Below are 24191 nucleotides of genomic sequence, written 5' to 3' on the forward strand. Positions count from 1 at the left end.
AGTCGATGAACAGCATTCTGACATAGGAGACTTTATTTTCTAAGTGGGTAAGAGCCAGGTTGAGGGTGGAAGATTGTACCATCTGTAGAGCGGTTTGGACGGTATGCAAATTGAAGCAGGATTGAGTGTGTTGGGGAGGCTGGTTTTGATGTTGTGCATGACTAACCTCTCAAAGCACTTCATCATGATTGGAGTCAGCGCTATGGGACGGTAGTCGTTTAGACAGGACACAGGTGATTTTTTTGGTACCGTGATGATGGTTGTGGATTTGAGACATGTTGTGGGGACGACTGCCTGGCTCAGCGAGGTGTTGAAGATATCTGTTAGGACATCTGTCAGCTGTGCAGCACAGTCTTTCAGTACATGGCCAGGTAAGTCGTCAAGACCCGCAGCCTTGCGTGGGTTAATCCTAGATAGGGTCTTCCTTACATTGGCTGGAGACAGACAGAGCACCTGGTCGTTGGGAGGTATGGGCAGTTTTTGTGCAGGTGTGTCATTCTGCATTTCAAACTGTGAATAAAGTGCATCCGGAAGGAATGTTTCGTCATCACAGGCCTGTGGCGGGGGCTTGTAGTCTGTGATGGTCTGAATGGCTTGCCACAGGCTCTATATGTCTCTGCTGTCTGTGAAGTCTAAAATCTATACGATGTTTGATAGGGAGCCAGTGCAGTGTTGACAGGACCGGGCTAATATGGTCATACTTCCTGGTTCTAGTAAGAACCCTAGCTGCTGCATTTTGGACTAATTGGAGTTTGTTTATTAAGCGTGTAGAACAACCACCCAATAAAGCATTACAATAATCTAACCTTGAGGTCATAAACGCATGGATTAGCATTTCTGAAATTGACATTGAGAGCATAGGCCGTAATTTAGATATATTTTTGAGATGGAAAAATGCAGTTTTACAAATGCTAGAAATGTGGCTTTCTAAGGAAAGACTGCTATCAAATAGCACACCAAGGTTCCTAATTGATGACGAAGAATTGACAGAGCAGCCATCAAGTCTTAGACAGCGTTTTAGGTTATTACATGCAGAGTTTTTGAGTCCTATAATTAACACCTCTGTTTTTTCAGAATTTAGCAGTAAGAAATTACTCGTCATCCAGCTTTTTTATATCGACTATGCATTCTGTTAGTTTTTCAATTTGGTATGTTTTGCCGGGCCGCGAAGAAATATAGAGCTGAGTATCATCAGCATAACAGTGAAAGCTAACACTGTGTTTCCTGATGATATCTCCAAAGGGTAAAATGTAAAGCGCGAAGAGTAACAGCCCTAGTACTTAGCCTTGAGGTATGCCATACTGCACTTGTGATAGATATGATACCTCTTCATTCACTGATACACTGTTCACTGAACTTTAGCAGCCCACCAACCTGGTTTGCACATGTGGTGATGGTCTTGGTGACTGTAACATCATCAATGCACTTTTTGATATAAGCAATCACAGTTTCAGTGTACTCCTGCAGGTTGGTGAGGTTGTTGTAGGTGGCTGCCTCTTTAAACTTGTTCCAGTCTGTGCACTGAAAGCAGTCCTGTAGTTTTGAGGTAGCATCATCTGTGATGAGTTTTTGAACCAGTTTGACAAGTTTCAGAAGTGGTCTGTATGGTGGAATTAGCATAACAGAGATGTGGTACCAGAGTACCCGAGGTGGGGGCGGGGTACAGCCTTGTACACGTTCTTTTCTGTTGTGTAAACACAGTCCCGGGTGTTTTTTTCCCTTGTTGCAAAGTTCACATGTTGGTAGAATTTTGTCAAAACTGTCTTTAAGTTTGCGTGGTTGAAGTCACCGGCTATTCTGAAAAAGCTGGCGGGGTTATTTGTTTGTTGTTCCCTGATGGCGCTGTACAGCTCGCGAAGCGCATCCTTCACGTTAGCAAATGGGGGGATGTAAACTGCGACAATAATAATGGCCGTGAACTCCCGAAGCAGATAGAATGGTCGACACTTCACAAACAAACTCCACCAGCAATAAACAGTGTTTTGTCACTACTACAGCATTATTACACCACTCTTTGTTGACGTACAAACATAAACCTCCCCTGCGAGCCTATCCAGACAGTTCTTTGTCTCTGTCTGTTCGATAGCAGGCAAGTCCATGTAGCTGAATAGCGGAGTCTGGGAAGTTGTCGTTTAGCCATGTTTCAGTGAAAACAAACACACAACAATCCCTTGTTTCAGGGGGAATACGGCGTCGCCGTATTGTGCGGGTAGTGTCAGTAGGCGACAGTCTCGGGGTTCGGCTTCAGCAGCAGACAGAGGCCTCTTAGCTTCTCAGTAGTCTCCGGTGAAAGCTGTTGTTTGTACACACTGCCGATTTCCAAAAGGCTCTGTCGATCATAGATGTGTTTCCGAGTGTTTATTTGATGGTTTTGCGATAAGGTCAGACTGTTCGAAGACGAGGAAATGAGACTAACAGACATAAAAATACCGTTTTTGGGAACCGGAGTAGCCGCTATGTCTGACCGCGCTGCCATCTTGGATCTATCCACCCTTTAATTACTCACCCTTTAATTACTCACCCTCCGTTTACAACAGTGAGCGCAAGCTAGATTCAAGTGATTATTACGTTTCGAATATGGATATTTTTCTTAATACTCACAGCTGTGTTAGACACTTTTTATTTTAAATGGAAGGGCGCTTTTTATTTTATTTTTTTATTTCACGTCTTTTGGACTGAAGCAATGCAACTTCCGCTGACTGCAATGATAGAGCTTAAAAGATCAAATAATTTTTTTTATATAACATTTGTCTGAAAGAATAAAGCCATATACACCTAGGATGCCTTGGGGGTGAATAAAATGCAGCCTAATTTTCATTTTTAGGTGAACTAACCCTTTAATTACTCACCCTCATGTCGTTCCAAACCAGTAAGACCTTCGTTCATCATGAAGTTCAGTGGATACTCTCCAAAATGGTGGAAGATGGTAACTTGGGGTGAAGAATTGTTGAATAAATTATGTTATTATTATTTTCTTTGTGCACAATAATTCTCGTTGCTTCGTAAAATTACAGTTGAACCACTGATGTCACATGTACTATTTTACTACTGTCCTTGCTACGTTTCTGGACCTGGGAAAATTGCAGTTGCATTGCTGTCTACGGAGGATCAAAGAGCTCTCAGATATTTTCAAGAATAACTTAATGTGTGTTCCAAAGATGAACAAAGGTCTTATGGGTTTGGAACGACATCAGGGTGAGTAATTAATGACAGAATTTTCATTTTTGTGTGAAGTAACCATTTAACAATTAGATTTTTATTAACTAATGTTAACAATGTTAATAAACACTATAAAAATGATACTGAACATTGTTAGTTCATTTTAGTGCATTAACAAAAAAAAAGTTACCAAAAAACAAAAAAACTTTTGACTCCAAAATCTTGAATGGCAGAGCATAAGTTTTTTTTTTTTTTTTTTTTTTTTAAAGTCATGCATATGCTATAAAAATATAATAAGAAAGAATTAAACCTTAATTTTATCCAAATAGTCTTTTTCTTTGTGGTTGAATGCAAGATGAGCTCCATTGCTGAACACCAGCTGCATACCCTCAGATGTCCCTGCTGTACCCAGAACTTTAAGGCCAAATGCTCGTGCGATCTGACACGCTGCAATGCCTACCTACGAACAAAAGATTAAAATTCATTTTATCTTCAAGGAAAAACGAGAGGCAACGAGACACTGCGTCCTATAGTGGCCAGCATGAGCAGTGTCTGAAGCACGTGTGAAAAAAACTCCAAACCTATTGTTCCATGTAGCCTGTGACATCATGAGCTGGCACCTGGAAGTATAAAAGGGGTCCTGCTGAAGACATTACCAACTTAGTTGTCGGGAAAGGAGACATGTAACAGGCAGGCCCATATGTATGGCAAGGGGACGCAGCATTTCGTTTTCTTTCTGCGAACCAAGGTTACATGCGTAACCCGACACATTCCCCTTCTAGGGAACTCACGCTGCATCCTCTAGTGCACACTTTGGGGAATGAAATGCCAACTATGCCATGCCGAGGCACATGCCACGTCCACCTGGTGAGAGACCAAGGAGGTGACATACACCTAACCTTTCCTCAGAAAGGGGCCAAGCCACTGATGCCCCAGGCCAATCACATAACTTGGGGAAATGGGGAGCCCAATCTCCAGATGAAGAGGGACATTCAAACCAAGTTAAGAGCATAGCTATCCTCAGAAACCTATGCCATGTGAACTATACTAGCCTGGATACACAAAACCACTGAAGAAGCTAAACTAGAAAGCCTCTAGGTAGGAGCTCAATGAGATTGCTAATTAAAGGCCCAAGAAAGGGAAAAGCTGCTGAGCTAAACCGCCAAGACCACCAGCAATGGGCTGTAGAGAGGAAGGGGAGCAATCACCAAGCTAGCATATAGCTATCCTCAGATAGCTATGTTCCTAAGAAGGGACTCTAAAACACAGCCAACTCCAGATAGCTACAGTATAACATAAGTAAGCTGTCCTGCCATAATCATGGCTGTAATATTAATTATTATTAATATTACTAAGCAGTAGTCTTGTCCAAAGTACCGACCGTCATACCAGTCGGTAATAAAATTTTAAATATGCTCACACAGAAGCACATGGGAGCATTTGAAAGCCATGCTCAGTGGATCCCTAATATATCTGCACATAGACAGATCCGCTGATAGATGCGCCTTTCAAATGCTCCAGTGTGCTTCTGTGTGAGCCAATCATAGTCATAGCTGTTGAGCGCATGAACACTATGGACAATTAGCGCTGTTTAAGAATCCACTCAACAGCACTCAAATGTTAGCAGGAAATGGATGTTTTTTAAATTTCAGTAGCAACTGGTATCATGGTTGGTACTTTTGACCACACTACTAAGCAGGTCCCTAATCAGTGTCAGTCCCATAAAGGCTAGCAATCCACCATGTTACTGACAAGAAGCTCACATGAGGGAGATCCAGACTGACCATCAGTAAATGAAACCCAAACAAGGGAGACAGCACAGTCTAGGCAAGGGGCTCCAAGGAGCACTATACTTAAAAACCTCAAGAAGGCAGTCCACTCCTAAACCCATCCGGCATAACACAGGAAGGAACATTCCTCATAACCACTCTAGGTCACTGAAACACCCTGGGAGAGAAAGCTTGCAAGTATTTCTCAACAGAGCATTTAAATATACCCACGTCCAGCAAGACTCTCCATACACAATAATATGCATATTAAAGAGGCACAGCTCAGCTGAATGTAGCTCCACCCACGAACTTGCAAGATCAGGGCTGAAATGACTCCGTGCTCACACCTCATCATCATAACAACTCAAGAAAGGGTGTGCGGATCCCGCAGATCAAAACAATCACCATGAGCTGAGATAAACTGTGCCATAGTGAAAACCTGCCAATTTACACAATTATAAAATAATTGTTATTATTACTTGATCAACAAGCTACACAATTGTCCTCCTTGAAAGAGGAATATGACTTACTTTCACAATCAAAGGCAGAGTTTATTATACATAGGACGAGGCAAAAATATTATTTTGAATCGGAGAGACCTATAGCCACTTATTGGCCCTCAGACTGAGGGAATGTGAGTCTAAGGCATACATCAGTGCAATAAAATCTTCGGATGATCAGTTAACCACAAATCCTATGAGAATTAACAACATATTTAAAGGATTTTACACAAATATGTATAAAACTGAAACCGATTTTGATGAGTCAGTTTGTAAAGACTACTTGGAAAAATTTGAATTGCCTTGGATCATGCAGATGGATAGAGACTCATTGGAGGCCCCGTTAAGTTTGAAGGAGCTCCATGAAGCACTAAAAAGCCTTCAGAAAGGCAAGTCACCAGGCTTAGATGGCCTCCATCCTGAATTATATTTCGAAATATGGGATGTGGTAGGGACTCTCATGCTTGATTCATTTAATTTTGCAATTGAGCATGGAACACTTCATAGAGACCAAAAAACATCTCACTGCTTCTTAAAAATCTTTGATTGCTCCAACTACAGACCAGTATCACTCATCCCATGCAGTCTAAAAGTTTATGCTAAAACTCATGCCACTCGCATGGAGAATGTAATTCATAGCTTAACCAAAGAGGACCAAACCGGTTTTATTAAGGGGCGTCACGCGTCCGATAATATGCGTCGACTGTTTCATGTACTTGATTTTGCAGACTCTCTTCCGAGTCCTTGTGCGTTTTTTTTTCACTTGACACAGAAAAAAAACCTTTGACAGGCTAGAGTGGAACTATATGTGGCCAGTACTGCAATGTTTTGGTTTTGGTGAACATTACACTTCTATGATTAAGACACTTTACCACTCACCTGAGGCATCAGTCTTAACTGGTAATATTATCTCCCCCCGTTCCCTTTACAGCGTAGCAGGGATGTCCACTTTCCCCTTCATTGTTTTGTTTATCCCTTGAACCACTAGCGCAAGGCGAAGCCATTGGGAAATCTGACGTTCCACTGATTAAGGTTCATGACCATAATCATATGATTTTGTTGTACGCTGATGACATTATTTTATATGTAGATCAATTTGATATGCCAACAACTGATATAATTAAAGAATTTGATCACTTTAGTACTTTATCGGGGTTCAAGATAAACTGGACAAAATCTGCTTTAATGCCAGTTAACAATATTAAGGTAAACTCTCCTATCCCCTCATTCATTCCTTTTAAAGATTCTTTCATCTATTTGGGTATTACCATATATAAAGACATTCATAAAATTGCCAGAAACGATTTTAATAATATGTTAATCAAGATCAAGAGTGATACTCAAAGATGGAATAATCTTAATAGTCTCTCTCCAAGGCAAAATCTCCACAGTCAAAAGGAATTCGTTACCTCTACTTTATTTTCTTTTTTCTATGTTGCCATTTAATTGACTAATCTTCGATTATTTTGCTGATTAATCAGTAGGCTTTGATTGATTATTCTGCTTTTGCAATTCGGTAAAATATTGAGCTATTGAATATTCTATACATATTCATATACATAATGCTGACACTGTTTTTTCATGTTTTTTAAATTATATTATTGGTCATTCCAACTTAAGGCCTTTCATACTTTGGTCGATCCTCAATCTAAAGAAATTGAAGCTTACAAGGTTAAACCACATAGGCTCCAAGATATTCTATTTGCTGGCACAGGAAATAAAAATGATAAATATAAATTTGGCCCGGTTGTGGCCAATTATTTTAGGATCTGGAAAAGGGTGGAATGTCTAATGAGAATATCTGAACGTCCTTTCAAATTATTGCCCTTTGGCAATAATGGCACAACTTAAATTTTTTTATGTGGAAATCGGCCATTTGTCCATCCCCCTTGGTCTACACTGGGCATAAACACTTCCGGTGACTTATATGATAACCAAGGTCTCTGCTCACTTCAAGAATTAAGAACTAAGTTTTGTTTACCAGCATCATCATTTTGTCTTTTTTCAGTTACGCTCTGCTCTCAAGGCCTATGGAGTTCCCTGGGCATCCCCCATTTCCTCTCATCCTATGTGGAATTGGATCGCACCACTCTCTGGTCAGCCATCTGTTTCTTTAATATATAGTAAACTTAATGATCACACTGCAAAGCCTCTTTTTATTAAACATATCTAGAATTGTGAATTAACAAATTTTGATTAATCAGTTGACACGGGAGAGGGGTGTGGTCTAATCTAATCTTAATTTATAAAAACTTGGCTCATCGTTTTATCCATTTCAAAGTCATCCATAAAGCATACATAACTCCTTACAAGAGGTTTAAAATTAAACTGTAATCGACCTTTAACTGCCATATCTGTAACACTGTATCATCAGGTACTTTTCTCCATGTTTTGGGAATGTCCAATTGTTGTCAACCTATAGACTCATGTGAATTCTGTTTTATCCTTTTTACTACAAATTGATTATGTCTAATCCAAGTTTATGTCTTCTCAATGATGATTCTAGCTCCTGTGTAAGTTCATTAAAGAAGAGAATGTTGTTTGCTGGTTTTACAGCTGCAAAAAAGACAATACAAAACTGGTTTACAAAATGTTTTTACATGTGTGCAAAAACATTTTGGACTCATAGCCTCCTTAAAATAGTAACCTGTGAATGTACAACAACATGAATTAACAAGGCTAAACCTAGTACCACTGATGCATGGCAATGTTTTTCTTCCGACATTTTGGACATAAAGAAATGACCATAATTGTTTTTTTCTCTTTCAGATTGTAAACTATTGATAATATGTCTGTTGCTCCCCCTTCACTGTTTGTTTGAATGGTTATTAGAATGCTATTTTGTTAATCTAAATACAAACCTGATTTCAAAAAAGTAGGGACACTGTACAAATTGTGAATAAAAAACAGAATGCAATGATGTGGAAGATTCAAATTTCAATATGTTATTCAGAATACAACATAGATGACATATCAAATGTTTAAACTGAGGAAATGTATAATTTTAAAGGAAAAATAAGTTGATTTTAAATTTCATGGCATCAACACATCTCAAAAAAGTTGGGACAAGGCCATGTTTACCACTGTGTGGCATCCCCTCTTCTTTTTATAACAGTCTGCAAACGTCTGGGGACTGAGGAGACAAGTTGCTCAAGTTTAGGAATAGGAATGTTGTCCCATTCTTGTCTAATACAGGCTTCTAGTTGCTCAACTGTCTTGGGTCTTCTTCGTCGCATCTTCCTCTTTATGATGCGCCAAATGTTTTCTATGGGTGAAAGATCTGGACTGCAGGCTGGCCATTTCAGTACCCGGATCCTTCTTTGCAGCCATGATGTTGTAATTGATGCAGTATGTGGTCTGGCATTGTCATGTTGGGAAATGCAAGGTCTTCCCTGAAAGAGACGACATATGGATGGGAGCATATGTTGTTCTAGAACATGGATATACCTTTCAGCATTGATGGTTCCTTTCCAGATGTGTAAGCTGCCCATGCCACATGCACTCATGCAACCCCATACCATCAGAGATGCAGGCTTCTGAACTGAGCGCTGATAACAACTTGGGTTGTCCTTGTCCTCTTTAGTCCGGATGACATGGCATCCCAGTTTTCCAAAAAGAACTTCAAATTTTGATTAGTCTGACCACAGAACAGTTTTCCACTTTGCCACAGTCCATTTTAAATAAGCCTTGGCCCAGAGAAAACGCCTGCGCTTCTGGATCATGTTTAGATATGGCTTCTTTTTTGACGTATGGAGATTTAGCCGGCAACGGCGAATGGCACAGTGGATTGTGTTCACCGACAATGTTTTCTGGAAGTATTCCTGAGCCCATGTTGTGATTTCCATTATAGTAGCATTCCTGTATGCGATGCAGTGACGTCTAAGGGCCTGAAGATTACGGGCATCCAGTATGGTTTTCCGGCCTTGACACTTACACACAGAGATTGTTCCAGATTCTCTGAATCGTTGGATGATATTATGCACTGTAGATGATGATAACTTCAAACTCTTTGCAATTTTTCTCTAAGAAACTCCTTTCTGATATTTCTCCACTATTTTTCGGCGCAGCATTGGGGGAATTGGTGATCCTCTGCCCATCTTGACTTCTGAGAGACACTGCCACTCTGAGAGGCTCTTTTTATACCCAATCATGTTGCCAATTGACCTAATAAGTTGCAAATTGGTCCTCCAGCTGTTCCTTATATGTACATTTAACTTTTCCGGCCTCTTATTGCTACCTGTCCCAACTTTTTTGGAATGTGTAGCTTTCATGAAATCCAAAATGAGCCAATATTTGGCATGGCATTTCAAAATGTCTCACTTTCAACATTTGATATGTTATCTGTATTCTATTGTGAATAAAATATAAGTTTATGAGATTTGTAAATTATTCCATTCCTTTTTTACTCACAATCTGTACAGTGTCCCAACTTTTTTGGAATCGGGTTTGTACAATAAAAAGTTGATCACAAAAAAAAAAAAAAAAAAAAAAAAAAAAAAAAAAAACGAGTTTCCTCATTGGATACATAGATGTGTGTGTCCTCAAGTGTCAGAAACTTCGGGCATGGAGGCACACACTTCCTACAATGCTCACCTGCCCTGGGGCCTGAACCATGATGGTAGATGAACAAATTCAGAGTTACAGGATTAGTTTGGAGTTGACAAATCCTAACCATTCCAATCCGGCTTTGTTGGTACTATGATGCTGATCATCAACTTTCTTTGTCAACTCAGGCTTTGATTCTGAGTTTGTGGAGCACGTGCACATGAATGTGTGACATCACTGGCGAACAGCCAATCACAAGCCTTGGTTAAAGGTTTTGCTAAAGGTTAAGAGATTGAAGAATATGATGAATTTAAATGCATTTACAACGAAAAAAGTACTTGTTCATGAAAGAGGACAAATAAAATAAATTATCTCGCTTTATCAGTGCAGTCACAAGTGAAACTTGTTATATACATTAAGGCAAGGCAAGTTTATTTATATAGTAAATTTATATACTCCTCTCCTCATCAGGTTACACTGGCTACCAGTAGCCGCTCGCATCAAATTCAAGGTACTGATGCTTGCCTACAAGACGACCACTGGCACGGCGCCAACATACCTAAACTCACTAGTTCAGTCTTATGCGCCCTCCAGAAGTTTGCGCTCTGCAAGTGAACGACGTCTTGTGGTGCCATCCCAAAGAGGTTCAAAATCACTCTCACGGACTTTTTCCTGGACTGCGCCCAGCTGGTGGAATGACCTCCCGATCTCAATTCGAACAGCTGAGTCTTTACTCATTTTTAAAAAACATCTAAAGACTCATCTTTTTCGCCTGCACTTAACCAAACTAATACTAGTACTTACCTTTTCTTTTTCTTGTCTATCATATTCAAAAAAAAAAAAAAAAAAAAAAAAAAAAAAAAAAACCTGCCTACGTGTTCTGTACTAGACTAACTGAGACTTGTCATAGCACTTGTATACCGTTGTTGTTCTCTCGTTGATCTGATTGTTTCTACTGTTCTCATTTGTAAGTCGCTTTGGATAAAAGCGTCTGCTAAATGATTAAATGTAAATGTAAATGTAAATATAGCACATTTCGTAGACAATGGCGATTCAAAGTGCTTTACATAAAAGAAAGTAAAATAATCATGAAGAAAAAAACAAAAAAAAACCCAAGCAATTTTAAAACTTTGAAAATGATTTAAAAATGGACTTATTTAAAATTAATTTAAAACAGTTAAAAATAGAAAATGATTTTACATAAAATACAGTGAATATGTAAAATACAAGTGCAATCAGTTTGGACATCGCACAGTGCTCATTCAATAAATGCACAGTTAAACAGATGAATTTTGAGTCTAAATTTAAAATTGTGAATAATGTTTTAGCACATCTGATCTCTTCTGGAAGCTGATTCCAACTGCAGGGGAATCTAAACTAAAGTAACTAAAGGCGGACTCCCCTTTTGTGTGAACTTTTGGTATTTCTAACTGACTCGATACCAATGATCTGAGTGGTCTGTTAGGTTTATATTCAGTGAACATTTCTGCAATATATTTTGGTCCTAGATCATTGAGTGATTTATAAACGAGTAAAAGTACTTTAAAATCAATCCTAAATGTAACTGGAAGCCAGTGTAAGGACTGTGATATGCTCAGATTTTCTGGTTCTTGTCAGAATTGTGGCAGCAGTGTTCTGGATGAGCTGCAGCTGTCTTATGGTCTTCTTGGGAAGGCCAGTGAGGAGACAATTACAATAGTCCACCCTGCTGGTGATAAAGGCATGAACAAGTTTCTCTAAGTCTTGACTGGAAACAAAACATCTAATTCTTGCAATGTTTTTTAGATGATAGTGTGCTGATTTAGTTACTGCTTTGATATGACTACTGAAACTAAGGTCTGTCTCCAGAGTAACACCAAGATTCCTGACTTGATTTTTAGTTGTTTGACCCCTAGAGTCAAGGTATGCATTCACCTTGAAAACTTAATCTTTGTTTCCAAATGCAATGACTTCAGTTTTTTCCTTGTTTAACTGAAGAAAGTTCTGGCACATCCAACTATTAATTTCATCAATACATTTGCAGAGGGAGTCAATGGGGCTGTAGTCATTTGGCGATAAGGCTAGGTAAATCTGTGTATCATCAGCATAGCTGTGATAGGCAATTTGGTTCTTTCTCATTATTTGACTAATACAGGCTAAACAAGAGCAGTGCAAGAATTGACAGATACTCGAACATGTATGTTCACATAGTCATTTTTAAAGTATTATCTATTGATTCTACAGCTTATTTTTATTATATATGATCTGCATATATTAACATCCATTTAAAATAAATGATCTATAATAACTGTTAAACTAATGGATGTGTAATGGATTAATAATAATATAAATCATATAATTATATAAATCATATAAAATAACTCTAAGTAATTATTATTAAAGCCAGACATTTTATTTGTACTAGTGAGCTTTAATTTGGAGCAAGTTAAACTGGGGGAGTGAGTTTTTCGTGTCAGACTTGGGTCACTTTGCTCACATCTGATTGGTACAATTTCAGTTTGAGATCAATAACTCAGAACATAACCTGCCCTGGAGCAGGTTATCTGTGGAGTGTAAGTTACTATGGCAATGAACGCAGCTAAAAGTCAAGCCACTTTCATGGTACCTAAAATCCAGGATTGGTGCAAACTAAACTGAAATTTATCTGGCTAGCCAGCTAATGCAGCTTCATGGTACAGGACCCTGGTCTTTCACACTCACAGCATCAAACAAACAGCTCCTGAAGACAACTAAATTTGGTGGTGTGTTCAGCAGGCACCCTTTTATACTTCTGGGTGCTCGCTCATGACATCACAAACTATGTGGACCAATAGGACTGGAGTTTTTTCACATGTGCTTTAGACACGGTTCATGCTGGCAATATTCCCCAAAGTGTCCACTGCACTTCAAAACTTCCAGGAAAAAAAACTGTATACGTGAATAATCCAAATCATTTTTGAAGTACAATACTGCTATAAATTTAAGGTAAATTTTGCACTTCCTACCCCACCACTGGCTCCATGGATAAGAACTGTCTCTCCTGCTTTGGCATGAGCTCTGTTTAGAGAAAAAGTACTCTTTATAATGCATTTTTATAGCTCCAGACACCACAAGCAGTGCCATACCCATGACCTCATTCAAGACCCTACAACAAAGATTACAAAATCTTACTTTTGAACTAAAGCCCGGTATGCAGTGAAATATGGGACTCCAATAGCTGCACCCTGTTTGTAGTCTAGGTAATCAGGAAGCTTGTGAACAGTGTCCTCTGAAGCCAAAGTAAACTCAGCGTATCCTCCCGTCACTGTGCCTGTGGTGAAGACTCTGTCACCTGTCTGTGAAAACAGAAAAGATTGCAATCCATGCAAAACAAACACGTAAACTTGTAGTCAGTGTGCAAGATCTTGTAAATGGTCACAAGTTGACAAATAAAATTACGGCACCTGTAGGAGGCAAACACCATCCCCAACAGCTTCAACCACACCAGAAATATCTGATCCTGGAGTATAGGGCAAGCTGGGTTTTCGAGCATAAGATCCAGAGCGGATGTATGTCTCCACTGGGTTTATGCCACATGCATGGACTCGAATCAGAACCTACAATTGCAGAAAGTGTTTACAACTTCCTTTAAAAAAAAAAAAAAAAAAAAAGTTTTTGAACAGTAAGATTTTTAAAGAATTCTCTTCTGCTCACCATGCCTGCATTTATTTAATACAAAATACAGCAAATACAAATACAGCAGTAATATTGTGAAATATTTTTGCTAATTAAAATAACTGCTTTCTATTTTAATATATTTTAAAACGTAATTTATTCTTGTGATTTTAAAATTTTACTCCAGTCACTCAATCCTTCAGAAATTTGCTGCTCAAAGAAACATTTATTATTATGTTAAAAACAGCTGAGTAGAACTTTTTCAGGTTTCTTGAATAGAAATTTCTTGAATAGAATGTTCAGAAGGACAGCATTTATCTGAAATATACATTTTTGTAACATTATAAATGTCTTTATCATTATAAATGTCTTTTTGTTTAATTTAATGCATCCTTGCTAAATAAAAGTATTCTATAATTCTATATTGTATAATGTTACAAAGGCTTTTTATTTTAGATAAATGCTGATCTTTGGATCTTTTTATTAATCAAAGAATGGAGTAATGGTGCTGAAAATTTTGCTTTGATCACAGGAATTAATTACATTTTAAAATATATTCAAATAGAAATCAGTTATTTTAAATAATAAAAGTTATTACACAATATTATAGCTTCTGCTGTATTTTGGATCAAATAAATGCAGGCTTGGTGAGCAGAAGATAATTATTTAAAAACATTAAAAATCTTACTGATTAAAAACTATATATATATATATATATATATATATATATATAATATATATATATATATATATATATATATATATATATATATATATATATATAAAAACAACATGTCAATAATAAACTAATACTGTGACTAATTAAGTCAGTAGATGTACATAAATATTATTTCTAAAAAGACAAGGTGGTCTCTGGGTCCTTCTCTAAACATGGTGAAAAACATGTCCCTTGACTCTTTAGTCTTAAAATACACTTCAAATAAGGGCTGCAACCTACTAATATTTTGATAATCGATTAAGTTAAAATTATTGGAATGATTAATTGCCTAATCTTTGATTATTCTGCTGATTAATCAGTAGGCTTTGATTGATTATTCTGCTTTTGCAATTCGGTTTGCAATATTGAGCTATTGAATATTCTATACATATTCATATACATAATGCTAACACTGTTTTTTCATTTTTCATACTGTAAAGCTGCTTGCTTTAAAGCAGTCTTTTGCATAAAGTGCTACATAAGTAAACATGATGTGATTTTATAGGAGTGCTGATTGCAGCGCTTTTAAGTAAATAATGACTTTTTTTTTTTTTTTTTTGGTAAACTATCCCTTAACTATGAATCTGCCAGAAAATATTATTATTGTTATTATTATTTTCCTAGGTTAAGCATTATTGCAAGGTCTAAAAATCACCATCTGGTCATCTGTGCAAAAAGCAAAATAAGACATTTATTAAATTATTTTAAAAATAATGTAATTTTATGTCATGTATTTGACAGCACTGATTCTTGTTAGTTATAATTAGTAATATATAACTTAAACAATCAGTAAAAGAGGAAGTCCTTTTTTGTTGTTTTTTGACCCACCTGTTTCTCGCCAGGATTTGGCACAGGCAGGTCTGTGCAAAGTTTTAAAACGGAAGGGGCTCCAAACTCAGACACCCTAATGGCTCTCATTAATTTAGATGTGGCCATAGTAGCCTCAAAACAAATGGATTGAAAAGGTAGGTTGAAGTTTCACTGGTTTCTGCACTGTTGAAAAAATAACAATAAATAAGTTAGGCCATCTGATTCGAAATGATCTAAGCTTTCACCAACAGCCTATTAGCATATAGCACATGTAGTGCTCAATCGATATACAGCGTCATGTTCTTTTTTAAAAAAATTTTATTGAAGATATCAAGATTTACAAACAAACATGACTGCATAAAATCCGTTTCTTTAGAATAAGATACAGAAAAGATATAGCCCGAGGGAGCAGCTCTTAATACAAACAGGAAAATATATACAGTCTTAGTAACAAAAAAAAAAAAGATTTATCAAGGGAGAAAAAAAAAGAGAGAGAGAGATTATAATACATATTTACATGACATAAGGGGAGAATTCAGTCATTGTTCATCTATTAACCTCAGTTGGGAAGTGTTTTAGGGTATCAAATATTTTTTGTGCTTTAGGACCTTTCAAGATTTTTAAAGATTTTACATACAGTTTAAATTCATTTAAAAAAAAAAAAAAAATTTGGGAGATGATTTCACAATTCTACATTTGTGAATGAAGAATTTAGCTAGACATACAATTGTATTAATACAGAGCTCATCACCCTTGTTTTGCAATATCAATCCAAATGTTATGTCGTCACTAGAGAAAGAGGTTGGGAATGAAGACATCTGTTGCTTAACCCATTCATATATATCACCCCAAAATCTCTGAATCACATTACATGAGAAAAACACATGGTCCGTAGTTTCAACATCATTTCCACAGAATGTACATGTATTATCATCTATACCAAAGCGAAGATTCAGTAAATCTTTAGAGGGGTAAATATTATTCATTACTTTAAAGTGTGTTTCTTTCACTTTAGGAGGTATAGGGAGTGTTAGATACATTGTTCTTAGTTTAGTGATTGAATCTTTATCAAATTTTTGTAGGATGTTATTTTTATTTTGGCTTTTAGGGTAAAAATAATCAAAAAAACATTTTCTAACAAAGTGGTTAGTGCATTTTTTATCCAGAACATAGATCCCTTGAATTGATAGTGGGGCCAATTGTGGTTGTATCGTATAATATGCCAAAATGCTTCTTGTTAGAAGGACAAAACCTTGGGGTAGTGCTTTATGTAATTTAAAAAATCTGATTTTGAAGGTTTGAAATTATGTTTGATGCAAAATTGTTCATAATTTAAAAAAATGTCTGTTGGTATCCATTAAGTCGGCCATGGACCATATGTTTCTCCCATACCAATCCTCAAAGAACAGAGATCGGTTGCGGTGCAAAATATACCTGTTGTTCCAGAGTACAGATGTATGGGGTGAGAAGCTATGTACATATAACATTTTCCAATACAAGAGTATTTGTTTGTGAAACTCTGACAATGATATAGGTAATTTATTAACATTAAAGTCCGCTCTAAGAAGAAATCCTAATCCTCCAATTTTCTTGAATAAGGTCATTGGAATACAATAAAGTTGCTGTGTTTGATCCAAGATTTTAACCAATTTATTTTTAAGGTTCCATTAAGGCAGTCAAAATCAATAACTTTTAGTCCTCCATCCTTTGTGTCTTTAACCATATTGCTTTTTTTCATATAATGTGGTCTGTTTCTCCAAAAGAAGTTTAGGTTGATTTGGTTGATGGATTTAATCAATTAGTTTGGAATGGCATTGGAATAGGCTGGGTAAATACACCTTGATAAACATTCCATCTTAGTTAGGTAAATTCGACCTAGTATTGATAAGTCCCTCTGTAGCCATCTATTTAATCTTGATTTGCATTCTTTAATTTTATTTTCTACATTCAGAAGTTGGCTTTGTTTTTGGTCCTTGGAAAGGTAAATTCCCAGGTATTTGATTTCTGATTTAATAAGGATATTACAAAAATGTTTTTCAGTGAAGTGTCGTGTACAGCAAGCAATTCACTTTTTTTTATTTTTAAGTTTAGTTTAATGTTAGACCTGAGGCTTTCGAGAATTTTTCAATTTTGGCAATAGTTGTTGAAATTTGGTATCTATCTTTTAATAATATTGTTGTGTCATCCGCTAGTTGGCTGATTATTATGTCTGTGCCAAGTACATTAAGTTTTTTAATATCATTACAGTTTTTAATATATATTGCTAGCATTTCTGTGGCTAAGATGAATAGGTATGGTGAGATGGGCCAACCTTGAGGGATACCCACATTAATCTTGAAGCTTGGGGTGGTGCGTCGCGTAACAGCACGCCAGGCAGGTCTTCTTCTTCCTTGGTGTTTATTGGCGGTTGGCAAACCAACTTGTAGGTGCATTACCGCCGCTGACTGGATTGGAGTGTGAGCGGAACACGTGCGTCATCTTCTTCTTCTTCTTCGGTTTTATGGCGGGTAGCACCACTGTTAGGTGCATTATCGCCACCTACTCTATTGGAGTGTGGACCAGAATTTACCCTTTCATAATGAAAGAAAAAAAGAAAGAAAGAAAGAAAGAAAGAAAGAAAGAAAGAAAGATTTTCTTTAAATCAATAAAAAAATTGCCCTCTAAATTCTCTTAATCAGCTCTGTTCTCTTAAGATACACAAATACACTTGACTCTAATCCATAAGTTAATATATTTTTAAGCTTTAGGTTATCCACTCCCATCTTTCTAAGTGCATTTTTAATTGTTTCTCGTACATTAATATACTTTTGACAAACACTAATAACATGGTCTACTGATTCCTCCATTCCACAGTTCTTGTTTTATTTTTTATGTTTTTGGTAACCGCACTTAACAGTGCATTACTGCCATCATCAGGTAGCTTGGATCAGAAACATTTCCTATAGCTCTCAACATTTTCTTCCCCAATTCTGCCAGGCAGGTCACAGCTCCCTGCAGTTATTCACTTCCGTACGAAATGAATCTGGGCACGTCTCGGCCACCGTACCCGACTGTGCCCTCAAAAAGTCAAACATGAGATAACCTATGTACAGCAACATATAGAGAGCAAATCATGAGTGAAAATCCCAATACAATGGTTCAAAGAGTGCTTGAGGGTGATGTAATGGATGAAGGGTTTACCATCTATGAGTTGAAACGGGTACTACAAGGGGTCAGGCATACATCTCCAGGGAAGGACGATATATGTTATGAAATGATAAAACATCTTTCAGATGTGTCTCTGAATTTTATCTTACTACTTTTCAATAAGATATGGGAAATAGGTAAACTTCCCTCTTCATGGAAACATGGTGTAATCATTCCAATTGCAAAACCTGGGAAGAATCATTCGTTAGCATCGAGTTATAGACCGATTGCATTAACATCAAATATGTGTAAATTAATGGAAAGAATGGTAATAGGCAGATTAAATTATGTTATAGAAAAGGAAAATCTTTTGTGCTCATATCAAAGCGGATTTAGAAAAGGACGAAATACTATGGATTCAGTTATATGTTTAGAATCTGAAATCAGAAAGGCAATGGTAAATAAAGAAGTATTAGTTGGAGTATTTTTTGATGTTGAAAAGGCTTACGACATGTTATGGAGAGAGGGACTTTTAATTAAATTAGAAAAGATGGGCATTAAAGGAAAAATGTATAATTGGATAATGGATTTTCTGCTAAATAGGACTATTCAAGTTAGGGTTGGTGCAAGTTATTCTAGGATTTTTTCAATTGATAATGGTACACCACAAGGAAGTGTGTGTAGTCCAGTACTCTTTAATATCATGATTAATGATATATTTTCCAAAGTTGGACAAGGTATTGGAAAATCCCTGTATGCAGATGACGGTGCACTGTGGAAACGGGGTAGAAATGTGACATATGTGGAAAGCTGTATGCAGAAAGCCATCATAGAAGTGGAAAAACGGGCTAATAACTGGAGCTTTAGAATGTCTGTTGAAAAAACAAAAGTAATATGTTTTTCTAAGAAAAAGAAATTACCAAGTACTAAACTTAAGTTATATGATAAGGTATTAGAACAGGTCTCAGAAGTTAGGTTCCTTGGGATCTGGATGGATTCTAGACTTACTTTTGCGTCACACATCAAGAAAGTGGTTGAAAAAAAATGTAAAAAGGGAGTTAATGTTCTCAGGTGTCTTGCAGGAGTAGTTTGGGGGGCAACTCGGTATTCTTTAAAGAGAATTTACTGTGCAATGATAAGGCCAATTATTGATTATGGTGGCATAGTATACAGTTCAGCAGCACCTTCCATACTAAAGAAAGTAAATGAAGTACAATCCCAGGCACTGAGAATAGCATGTGGGGCATTTAGAACATCTCCAATCTCTGCTTTGCAGGTTGAAATGGCAGAAATGCCTTTAGAAATTAGGAGAATTAAGCTGAAAATGGTGTATTTGTGCTCCGTAAAGGGACATGCAGATGCTCATCCAGTAAAAGATGTGGTAAAAGAAAGTTGGGAGCATGAATATGCAAGTTTTAATAGTTTTGGATGGAATGCTGATAAAGTTGCCAAAGATATTGGAATAGATGGTATAGTCATGAATCATACGGTAATTACACCAAGTGTACCCCCTTGGATGTACAAAATGCCTTTAGGGGATCTACAATTAAACATCATAAAGAATGAAAAGGAAAGGTGTGTATCTATGAATATAGCAGTGGTAAATTATTTGAATCAAAACTATAACAATAGTGTTCAGATATTTACTGATGGGTCTAAAAATCCTCAATCTGGTTATACAGCAGCAGCAATATATATACCTCATATTGAACAAAGTACTGTTAAAAGGCTGTCTAATGATATATCAGTATTTACAACAGAACTCATGGCAATATTCATAGCAATGATATGGGTAGAAGAATCTAATATTAAGGATACAGTCATATGCTCTGATTCATTCTCAGCTTTGTGCAGCTTAAAGAGTGGAAAGTCAGATGCTAGAAAATATATCTTATACGATATATTACAGATTTTGTACAGAATAAATCCACTAGACAAAAATATATAATTTTTATGGATACCAGCTCATGTTGGAGTTGAGGGAAATGAGATAGTGGACAAACTGGCAAAGACGGGATTAAAAAAGGATGAAGTCGACATAGAGATTCCATTAAGCAAAGCTGAAGCTAAGTGCATTGTAAGAAAAGCTGTTATAAATATCTGGCAAGACAACTGGAATAAGGAGTTAAAAGGAAGACATCTGTACAATATTCAGGATACAGTGGGGAGTGAAAGGAGAAAATATGGATCCAGAAGAGATGATACAATTATCTCGAGGATACGCATTGGGCACACCAGATTAAATTATTATTTACACATGTTAGGTTAAAAGTGAGACAGATGGGTGCATCCATTGTGGGGTGGCAGAAACAGTGGAGCATGTGCTTGTTCAATGTCAAGCATATAATGAGGAACGAGCTCAACTTGTGGAAGATCTAAAGGAACTGAAAGTTCAGCTAGCAATAAAAGATTTATTTCAGAGTGCACAGATACAACCAAAAGTGTACACTATTTTATTTAACTATTTGAGAGATACACGGTTGATAAACAGAATATAAGGTTACACAAATAAGGTTTTTTTTTTTTAATGTTTTTTAAGGTTTTTTTTTTTTTTTTTTTTTTTTGTGTATTACTAGATAGTAGTTTTCCATTCCATCACCCTAGGTATTCACACTCCATCCCAGTAGGTGGCGGAAATGCACCAAAAGCTGGTTTGCCAACCGCCAATAAACAATAAAGAAGAAGAAGAAGAACCTATGTACAGCAGATCTAGCAAACAAACTAATATTTAAAAATCTGATTGTTTACTTAATGATATTATTCCAGAGTTCGGCAAAACTAGTAGTATATTTCATTAGTAATATTTAAAACCGATTTAAACATGGCTGGCGATACGTTTGAGTCATGGAAGAATCAGTGTCTTAGAAAGTGTGATTTCAGTAAGAAGGGCAGTGTGGATGACGATATTTCTCATATTGTCTCCTTTATCAACAGCCACGATCAATATTTCACGACAAGCTCTTGCTCCGGAAGAATCATCCTTTTCGACGGGGTAAGATTAGAAGATATTTTGAAGAATATGGGTAACGAAATAGTTGCTGGCCCCCATTGATATCCATAATATATATATGTATATATATATATATATATATATATATATATATTATATATATATATATATATGTATATATATAAACCACTTTGATTACACACATTCTTCAAAATGTCTTCTTTTGTGTTCAGCAGAAGGAAAAAAATTATACAAGTTGGGAAATTGACTGAGTAAATGATAACAGAATTTTCAGTTTTTGGTTAACTATCCCTTTGAAGGTTTGGACACACTGACTGATTCTTTAATATAACATTTTAAAATAATAGTGAAGTCAATATAACTATGAAATAACACAATGTAAAATGTAGCCTTTACTTTGTATTTCTTTATCAACAAAACAAATAAGCATTTATAGCATTTTCTGTAAGCCTTTATCAAAAGATTGTCAAAGTTATGGTAACTAGTATGTGTATTTGTCACTGTGATATGTAATGGCGTGTTCTTATCTAAGCATGGGACTGCCAAGTGCAAAAGCGAAACTGCTCCTGGTTATTTGTTACCCATCAGAAGTGCCAAAGTGAAGATGTGGTGAGAAATTAAGCAATGAAGACATTTTACAAATATACAGAAATAATCAATGTTGATTTAAAGCTTTGTGTGTTTCTGAAACAGCTTACAAGTCTGGAGAAGTCTGTTGGAGATGCCACTCTGAAGTTTGAGCCTTTTGTCCTTCACGTTCAGTGTAAAAAGCTTGAAGATGCACAGCTACTGGTGACTGTCACATTAAATTAAAATTAAACTGACCATGGAGGTTGTTTAAAGGGGTGCAAATAATAACTTGCTTTTTATGGTTTGTTCCTTAGCATACTGTTGCAGTAAACTCAGGCTTTAGGAATTCTGGTATAACTGTGGGAAAGAAAGGCAAGATCATCATGGTAAGATACACATTGTGCTTTTTGTTCAACATTAAAGATACATCAGTGTTCATCTGGGGTCAGAAATAACTTGTATTTGTATTTGTCTTTGAAATTTATTTTTTTAAAGGCAGTTCGCAGCACACATTGTCTTGAGGTTCCTGTCAGCCACAGAGGAACTGTCCTCATCACTGACCAATATCTTGATTTCCTTGTCAGAGTTTCTAACCAGAAGATGGAAGAAAATCTTAAAAGAATAGAGAGGTATATTGTAAGCAGAGTCTCCTGTGTTTATATACAGTAGGAATTTAAAGTTTTTTTTTTTTTTTTTAAATGATGCAATTTAACTAATTAGAGAAGTGGAATGGAAAATTTTAAAAGAATGTCTCAAAGGGCATCAGTAGGCTGCAGTGGAACCAAAAACATTTGATCTGTACCAGCATTATTTTAGCATCATTGAGATACTATTATAGTTTTATTCATATTTTGAATTACTTTTTATATTTTTGTTTGGAGTTTTTACATTTTACAATATTAATTATATTTAACATTTTAGTAAATTTGTTGTATGTTTTTGTCATTTGTATTTTAAATTAAAATTAATTTTATTTAAATAAATTAAATATTGTTTTTTCCCTATATATTGTATACTTTGTGTTAATTTTTATTTCAGTTTTAGTTATTTTAATACACCAAATTAAACTAAATGTTGGCTTGGCGACTAGTTGAAAAAGGTTTTTAAGTTTTACTTTAGTTGAAGTGTATTCTATTTCACATAGTATTTGTTAATGCTTTTAGTTTTAATTAGCTATAATAGCCCTGATGTGTACAAATCAGTTCACATGAAAAAATGTCACAAATTAAAATTGTATTTTTTTAAATTTAATATTAGATTTTTAACTTAGAACATATCTTTTAAAGTTTTATTTTAAGTTCCAACATATATTTTATTACCACATCCACATTTAGTTTTACATCCCATCTATAATTCCTCATTTTATTTTCAAATATTAAAACAATTTAATTCACACTGTATTTTAGGTATTTCAATATGATGGTTATGGCATAATTAAATGTATTAACTATGTTTTCAATAGATTCTATGAGTGCTTACAAACTGCCCTACAACCTCAAGAACAGAAATGCATTTTAAAGGAAGGAGCCGACAAGAAACCTATTTACAGACGGAGAAGGAGAAGGACACAGGATGATTCTGTGACAGACTGTTGCCAGAGTGTCAGCGATCATAATGAAAACAGTGAAGAGGAAACTGTCTGTGATCTACTGTTTTTATGATAGGAAACAGTCTCAAACCCACTTCCTTAAAGTAACCCTTTTGATAAGAGGTGGCTGCTTCCTAAATAGCTCTATTTCATATTTCTCATTATTTTGAGGAGACTTGGTGAATCTGTTTTAGTTTAACAAGCTGTTACGTCAAAGCTTTTGAATGTGTAAACCTTAATGCTTTTGTTCACGCAGAAGTAAGATACTGTTCAGCATTGTCCCTCACAGTGATGTAGAAATCAAGCATGTTATTCATCTCTGACAAGCAATTTGTCAGATGTCATTGTGAAAACGCTATGTAGTTTGGAGCACATTTCCTCTGGATTAGAAGGCATTACTTTTGGGGTCTAGTCCTGCAACGCCTCATTTGGGTGACTTGGCTCATTAACTATATCTGCTTTATTTTGCTTTTGATGTCTTATTTTCATCAGACATAATTAAAGAAATAATTCAGTTGTATTGATCAGTAAAGTCTCTTCCAGCTCTAATAAAAGTATTTTTATTAAAAGCATTGTTTTTCATATAAAATGTTTCATTGTTAAAAGATACCTCAGTGGACAAATAAAGGTTATTCAGCTACATTTCTACACGTGAAAACATATTCTCATGACACATACATGTTGATCAGTTCAAATACATTTAAAAAATAAACAGAAAATAATGAATTTGTAATGTGGTTAGAGCTGTCAGAAAGACATCTGCATGAATGTGAACAGCAGTGCACCAGTAGATGGGGTAAAT

The 24191-nt window shown here is 36.1% G+C and overlaps 2 protein-coding genes across 7 annotated transcripts in view; one reads left to right on the forward strand and one right to left on the reverse strand.

Moving 5' to 3' along the window:
* cryz (crystallin, zeta (quinone reductase)) overlaps positions 1 to 17611 on the reverse strand; it is a 32290-nt gene extending 14679 nt beyond the window's left edge. For 2 of the 6 annotated variants that reach the window (XM_042719285.1, XM_042719280.1), the window contains exons 1-6: positions 17446 to 17577; positions 15153 to 15317; positions 13396 to 13548; positions 13124 to 13287; positions 12958 to 13009; positions 3470 to 3619 (exon numbers count right to left, since the gene is read on the reverse strand). In XM_042719285.1, the coding sequence (XP_042575219.1) occupies positions 3470 to 3619; positions 12958 to 13009; positions 13124 to 13287; positions 13396 to 13548; positions 15153 to 15260 (627 nt within the window). In that variant the 5' untranslated portion in view covers positions 15261 to 15317; positions 17446 to 17577. Of the gene's footprint in view, positions 1 to 3469; positions 3620 to 12957; positions 13010 to 13123; positions 13288 to 13395; positions 13549 to 15152; positions 15318 to 17445 lie in introns of all 6 variants that reach the window. The other 4 variants (XM_042719282.1, XM_042719283.1, XM_042719284.1 and 1 more) reach the window with 4 other exon arrangements.
* Positions 17612 to 20919: 3308 nt separating this feature from the next.
* On the forward strand, positions 20920 to 23959 carry tyw3 (tRNA-yW synthesizing protein 3 homolog (S. cerevisiae)). The gene is made up of 6 exons (XM_042719288.1): positions 20920 to 21252; positions 21763 to 21840; positions 21925 to 22023; positions 22116 to 22187; positions 22297 to 22430; positions 23264 to 23959. The coding sequence occupies exons 1-6, from the start codon at positions 21082 to 21084 to the stop codon at positions 23460 to 23462; spliced, it is 753 nt and encodes a 250-aa protein (XP_042575222.1). The 5' UTR covers positions 20920 to 21081; the 3' UTR covers positions 23463 to 23959.
* Positions 23960 to 24191: the final 232 nt, after the last annotated feature.

The sequence above is a fragment of the Cyprinus carpio genome, chromosome B2, assembly GCF_018340385.1.
Source record: "Cyprinus carpio isolate SPL01 chromosome B2, ASM1834038v1, whole genome shotgun sequence".
Lineage (NCBI taxonomy): Eukaryota > Metazoa > Chordata > Actinopteri > Cypriniformes > Cyprinidae > Cyprinus > Cyprinus carpio.

Coding starts and splice junctions, on each gene's coding strand:
- tyw3 (XM_042719288.1), top strand. CDS start 21,082: ATGGCTGGCGATACGTTTGAGTCATGGAAGAATCAGTGTCTTAGAAAG. Junction 21,253..21,762: donor GAATCATCCTTTTCGACGGG/GTAAGATTAGAA, acceptor GTTCTTATCTAA/GCATGGGACTGCCAAGTGCA. Junction 22,188..22,296: donor AGAAAGGCAAGATCATCATG/GTAAGATACACA, acceptor ATTTTTTTAAAG/GCAGTTCGCAGCACACATTG.